This window comes from Danio aesculapii, chromosome 21, assembly GCF_903798145.1.
Source record: "Danio aesculapii chromosome 21, fDanAes4.1, whole genome shotgun sequence".
NCBI classification, from domain to species: domain Eukaryota; kingdom Metazoa; phylum Chordata; class Actinopteri; order Cypriniformes; family Danionidae; genus Danio; species Danio aesculapii.
Genome location: NC_079455.1, coordinates 46,873,365 through 46,881,151, shown reverse-complemented (window position 1 = coordinate 46,881,151; position 7,787 = coordinate 46,873,365). Strand labels below are relative to the sequence as shown.

The 7,787-nt window shown below is 28.2% G+C and overlaps 1 protein-coding gene across 1 annotated transcript in view; it reads left to right on the top strand.

Moving 5' to 3' along the window:
- The first annotated feature begins 928 nt into the window (after positions 1-928).
- The window catches only part of gsdf (gonadal somatic cell derived factor), a 7,309-nt gene continuing 450 nt past the window's right edge, over positions 929-7,787 (top strand). The window contains exons 1-2 of the mRNA XM_056447110.1: positions 929-1,409; positions 7,617-7,787. The exon at positions 7,617-7,787 is cut by the window's right edge and continues 450 nt beyond it. Coding sequence (XP_056303085.1) covers positions 1,175-1,409; positions 7,617-7,787 — 406 coding nt within the window. The 5' untranslated portion in view covers positions 929-1,174. The remainder of the gene's footprint in view (positions 1,410-7,616) is intronic.

The following is a 7,787-nucleotide window of genomic DNA, read 5'->3' as shown; positions in this document are numbered from 1 at the left end:
CCCACACAACACACTCACACACAGCGTAGAGAAACACTGCTGTAGCACACACACACACACACACACACACACACACGTAGTCTTCATTTTTGCTGCTGTTCGGAGCTCAGACTCCTGTGGACTTTATTTTAAAGTGGAAACACGTCCAGTTCCCAGAAGGCCGAGCGCTCAGTCTGGCCTGTTTTTCTCCGACTCCACTTTCACAGAAACACACAATGGAGCTTCTGTTAGCGATCCGCTCAAGGCCAGACCTGTTTTAGCTGCGGGTTTGGCTCTGGCAGAGCTTCAGCGCCGCTCCGTGAAAACATGTTGTGAATCCGCTCTGCCAGAACTCCACCAAAACCATCCTGGGCTGCATCTCAAATATCCCTCCGTCCTCATTCCTCAATCTGAGCTTTAGCCGCTAGCGTGTCTGTGGCCGCCGGTGGAGCAGAGGAATGATGGGAACTTTCCAACACAAACTAGCCGTAGTTCAGCACGATTTCATTACAGCCGGCGACGGAGAACGCCTCTCGCCCCGGGCGAATGACTGATGCTCATCACTGTAATCACTGTGTGTGTTTCCATTTACACAACTGTACTACACAACCCTGATCATCTCATGTCAGAGCTAATGTTTCCATGTTCAGCGAGAAAATAACAGATGTTTGCTTGATCTCAGTGTACCTGCGCACCGCTTCATTAAAATAAGCCTTCATGAAGACACACGAGTGCTTATTCCAGCAGAGGGCACAGTTCACTTCTGTTATTGTGAGTGTGTGTGTGTGTGTGTGTGTGTGTGAGACTGAGTGTGACTGTGTTTGTGAGTGAGTGTGTGTGATTTCTGGCAGCTTCTGCAGGGAGATTTATCAGCATGAACCTGCATGAACTCATCCCTCATTGGGTAATGGTGTGTGTGTGTGTGTGTGTGTCTGTCTGTGTGCGTCTGTCTGTGTGTGTGTGTGTGTGTGGCCGCAGGTTACATGCAGAGCATTCCTGACATTAGCCGATTATTTTGGGAGTTTGTTGGCACACTGTGTCTGCCAGTGTGTGTGTGTGTGTGTGTGTGTTCCTCCGAGGCTGTTGCGCACTCAGTAAAGCCTCTCTGTGAGTGTGTGTGTGTGTGTGTGACCCTCAGAGCAGATGGGCTCTGCTGAGCCTCGACATTAATCAGACAAACGCAGCGACCGACAGCATGGTGTGTGTGTGTTCGCCCCGTGTGCACTGGGCACCGCTGCTGGCGCTTCTGGTGTGTGTGTTTGCTCAGGACAGCAGCCGGGAGTGTTTGGATAAGGACGAGCTCATTGCTGAAATGCCCAGCACTGTGGACCTGCCGACGGAGTGTGTGCTGACCTGCACCGCGCTCACTTACCGGCAGATCCTGGACACACAGCGCAGGGTCACGGTGCGCTTCAGGGACTCCCGACCCGGTAAGAGAGAGAAAGAGAGAGTGTGTGTGTGTGTGTGTGCATGTGTGTGTGTTTCATCAGCGTATTTGATACTGAAATCCAAAGCCGAAAGCAGCAGTGGCTCTGGAGGAGAGCTGGACTCGGGTTGCACAGCTCAGGGAATATTAACAGGCGATTCCAGACTCTGAACACCAGCCAGTTATTATATATTTATATATCAGGGATTTCTGTTTGTCACTTTAAATGTTAGTTTACATTCAGCACAAGGTATATTTTCTGTATCAGTGTTTTTAAGGCTAACCTGCCTGCATATTCTATATATAAATATATATATATATATACAGTTTAAGTCAGTATTATAAGCCCCCCTGTTTATTTATCCCCAATTTCTGTTTAACAGAGAGCAGATTTCTCCAACACATCTCTAATCATAACAGTGTTAATAACTCATCTCTAATAACTGATTTATTTTCTCTTTGTCATGATGACAGTAAATAATATTAGACTAGATATTCTTCAAGACACTAGTTTACAGCTTACAGTCACATTTAAAGGTAAAGTTAGGGTAATTAGGGTAAAGTTAGGGTAATTAGGGTAAAGTTAGGGTAATTAGGGTAAAGTTAGGGTATTTAGGGTAAAGTTAGGGTAAAGTTAGGGTAATTAGGCAAGTCATTGTATAATGATGGTTTGTTCTGTAGTCTATAGAAAACAAATATAGCTTAAAGAGGCTAATAATATTGACCTTAAAATGGTGTTTAAACTATTAAAAACTGCTTTTATTCTAGCTGAAATAAAACAAGTGAGACTATCTCCAGAGGAAAAAATATTAGAGGAAATACTCTGAACATTTCCTTGCTCTGTTAAACATCATTTGGGAAATAATAAATAAATAAATAAAAGGGGGGCTAATAATTCTGACTTTAACTGTATATATATACATATTCTTTAGGAGAAGTAAGAAACAGTACTTTAACAGTAGTAAAACTCCATTTTTGTTCTCTTAATGACTATTAAAGTTGTGAAAATGATTGTTAAGCTTGTTTTTGTCACACTTCACGGCAAGGTTCTATTAGTTAATACCTTTACTAACATAAACAAACAATAGTCAATGCATTTAATCATGCTCGTTAACATAAGTTAATGAATATATAGTTGTTCATTGTTAGTTTAGGTTAACTCAGAGAGCATTACCCAATGATGATTGAGAAGTGCTGTATGGTATTATTCATACTTTACATACAGTAAATACATTATCATTGATGAAAGCTTACTGTAACGTGTGACCCCATTATATACTAAAAACACAACATCAGCCTGCTTTTACATTCATTATTGGCAGAATCTGCAATATTATGTGCTATTTCTGTGCAGGAATTTGTACAAAATCTGCAGGTTTATGTGGAATGATGTTGAGAGTGTAATAAGGAAATAAAAATACAACTTAATACCTTTAAACTTCTGTCTAAGGTTTACAATGCAAATACACTTAGATCAATATGTTTGGTAAACAAGGTAAATCTCAACTAAAAAGACAGAAAATCTTACTTTATAAACTGTATTAAACCATGCAAACATCTGAATATTTTTCAATATTACTAAATTAAACTGAATTAATATAAATTTGCATAATTAGACAAATAGACTGAATGATGGGCTGATTCAGTGTGTGGCTAATTAGAGGTCATGGAAATTCAGCTTTTGCTCAGTGAATGTGGTGTCATATATATATATATATATACACTTCACTGAACATGTATGATTATTAACAAACTCCAGGGTAAGGCTAATATTTGCGCTGCCCTTTAATGCGTTTAAAAAGATTTGCGACTGACAAAGAAGATGTTTAACCAAAAGCACTGCCTATCAACAAACGTCTATTATGATCAACACGCTAATTAAATAATTTTATTAATCTAGCCCACTGATCTACACTACCGGTCAAAAGTTTGGCATTAGTTTATTTCAGTTTATTTAATTATTAATTTTATTTTTAAAAATAATTTAAATTATTCTGTTCATCAAGGCGGCAATAATTAAAAATAAAAAAATGTTAAATTGTTAAATACTTATTTGTTAAATATTTATTTATTACTTACTGTATGAGGTTTCAAGTGAAATTATTACTAGCTTTTATTACTATTAGTACATTAATAATTACAATAATTTTAGAGTGATTTTTGAAGGATCATGTGACCCTAAAGATTGGAGTAATGAAGCTGAAAATTCATCTTTATAATTTAATTGAATAATTTATTCCAGTGATTTTAAACTACGTTTGAACAGTTCTTTTATAGTGCAATAACATTTCACAATTTTACATTGTGTACTGTATTGTTGATGAAATAAATTCAGCCTCGATGAGCAGGAGAAGCTTAATTTAAAACATTTAAAAATCCTGCTGACCCAAAACTTTGGACCGGTAGTGTATATAATAATTATAATAATAATAAAAAATATATAATAAATTGTATATATTATATTATATTAAATGATATTATATTATATTATATTAAATGATATTATATTATATTATATTATATTATATTATATTATATTAAATGATATTATGTTATATTATATTATATTATATTATATTAAATGATATTATATTATATTATATTAAATGATATTATATTATATTATGTTATATTATATTAAATGATATTGTATTATATTATATTATAATAAATGATATTATATTATATTAATATTATATTATATTATATTAAATGATATTATATTATATTATATTAAATGATATTATATTATATTATATTATATTAAATGATATTATATTATATTAAATGATATTATATTATATTATATTATATTAAATGATATTATATTATATTATATTATATTAAATGATATTATATTATATTAAATGATATTATATTATATTATATTATATTAAATGATATTATATTATATTATATTAAATGATATTATATTATATTATATTATATTAAATGATATTATATTATATTAAATGATATTATATTATATTATATTATATTAAATGATATTATATTATATTAAATGATATTATATTATATTATATTATATTAAATGATATTATATTATATTAAATGATATTATATTATATTATATTATATTATATTATATTAAATGATATTATATTATATTATATTATATTAAATGATATTATATTATATTAAATGATATTATATTATATTAAATGATATTATATTATATTATATTAAATGATATTATATTATATTAAATGATATTATATTATATTATATTAAATGATTATATTATATTATATTAAATGATATTATATTATATTAAATGATTATATTATATTATATTAAATGATATTATATTATATTAAATGATATTATATTATATTATTATATTATATTATATTATATTAATGATATTATATTATAATATATTATATTATATTATATTAAATGATATTATATTATATTATATTAAATGATATTATAATATATTATATTAAATGATATTATATTATATTATATTATATTATATTATATTAAATGATATTATATTATATTAATATTATATTATATTATATTATATTAAATGATATTATATTATATTATATTAAATGATATTATATTATATTATATTATATTAAATGATATTATATTATATTATATTAAATGATATTATATTATATTAAATGATATTATATTATATTAATATTATATTATATTATATTAAATGATATTATATTATATTATATTATATTAAATGATATTATATTATATTATATTAAATGATATTATATTATATTAAATGATATTATATTATATTATATTAAATGATATTATAATATATTATATTAAATGATATTATATTATATTAATATTATATTATATTATATTATATTAAATGATATTATATTATATTATATTATATTAAATGATATTATATTATATTATATTAAATGATATTATATTATAATATATTATATTATATTATATTAAATGATATTATATTATATTATATTAAATGATATTATAATATATTATATTAAATGATATTATATTATATTAATATTATATTATATTATATTATATTAAATGATATTATATTATATTATATTAAATGATATTATAATATATTATATTAAATGATATTATATTATATTAAATGATATTATATTATAATATATTATATTATATTATATTAAATGATATTATATTATATTATATTAAATGATATTATAATATATTATATTAAATGATATTATATTATATTAAATGATATTATATTATATTATATTAAATGATATTATAATATATTATATTAAATGATATTATATTATATTAATATTATATTATATTATATTATATTAAATGATATTATATTATATTATATTAAATGATATTATATTATATTATATTAAATGATATTATATTAAATTATATTAAATTATATTATATTATATTATATTAAATGATATTATATTATATTAAATGATATTATATTATATTAATATTATATTATATTATATTAAATGATATTATATTATATTATATTAAATGATATTATATTATATTATATTAAATTATATTATATTATATTAAATGATATTATATTATATTATATTAAATGATATTATATTATATTATATTATATTAAATGATATTATATTATATTATATTATATTAAATGATATTATATTATATTATATTAAATGATATTATATTATATTATATTAAATGATATTATATTATATTAATATGATATTATATTATATTAAATTTACATTTACATTTAGTCATTTAGCAGACGCTTTTATCCAAAGCGACTTACAAATGTGGACAAGGAAGCAATTTACACAACTATAAGAGCAGCAGTGAACAAGTGCTATAGACAAGTTTCAGGTGTGTAAAGTCTAAGAAGCAAAGCATTAGTAAAAAAAAAAAAATATATATATATATATATATATATATATATATATTTTTTTTTTTTTTTTTTGAGAGAGAGAGAGAGGAGAGAGAGAGAGGAGAGGATGAGAGAGAGAGAGAGAGAGAGAGAGGGCTCAGTTAGTGGTATAGCCAGAGAGGCAGTTACAGATTAGGAAGGAAAGTGGAGACTAAACAGTTGCGTTTTTAGTCGTTTCTTGAAGACAGCAAGTGACTCTGCTGTTCTGATGTAGTTAGGGAGTTCATTCCACCAACTGGGCAGATTGAATGTGAGAGTTCGGGAAAGTGATTTCTTCCCTCTTTGGGATGGAACAACGAGGCGACGTTCATTCACAGAACGATAAATGATATTATATTATAATTGTAGCCTTCTGTCTAACAAACAGAAATGTGTTTTGGCATGGCAGTTAATATAAATATTAGCCACTACCCTCATGCAGCAAATCTTCCTTTTAGACCCGGCATTATGTGTTGATGTTGTCTTTGTTGTTAAATTGCAAAAATGTTATTTAGCAATAAATATTTGACCTTGAAATGTAATATTTGATATGTAAATCTCCAAACGATTGCCTAAACAAGATTACTACACTATACGTTACAATGAAACTACCAATTTCATTTAATGCTAAAAACAAGTTAAACCAGAATAATATATCGGTAAATTTCTCTCGCAATACTCATTTGTCCTTTTATTACTTATGTCTTTGACCAGCAGTCCAGAACAGTTCGCAGGCCAATAGTTCGCTGGTTTTGTTTTTAGAGCTGCTGCGAACTCCAGTAATAAACAGCGCTCATCAGTGTAAAGTGCGGAGTTGGACAGTTCCATTTTTGTGCGGAGGGGAACTTTAACATTCATACTCCGTCTTCAACCCATTACATGTTTTCAATGTAGGTTTTTCTTTGCTGCTATATGCGTGGTCTCTGGGCAGGGGGAGGCTAAGCCTTCCCCAGCCTTACACACGCTCCGCCTATGGTCACTTCACTGAACATGTATGAATATTATTACATGCAAATATTATTTCTTCTGTGAGTTAACTATGTTTATATACTGCCAAGCCTATACACAGCTCCTTCACTCTTCTGATACTGACTGTAATGATGTTATGATTAGGTAAAGCTGCTTCAGAATGATAATTATTCTGTAAAGCGCTATATAAGTGAAGCAGAACTGAATATCAGTGTAAGAGTGGGAACCCTGCAGACTGCAGGCTTGATTTATTGCATAGCGCTGGTGGTGGTGTGTTTCGTGCATATCTGTGCGGTGAACTGTCTTACACACATCCACCATGTTTGACTCTTGCAGGTGAAGACGGAGAAGAGTTCTGCTGGTTTATCGGCAGCAGATGTGGCGCGTGGGATGAAGTGTTGGTTTTACTGTCTCTCGGCCAATCTGACGCGGTGACTGAAGCCAGGATTCGTCTTCAGACCGACTCTCTGATCCTAGTGGAGCCACACGACTCTCCGTCCGTCCTGC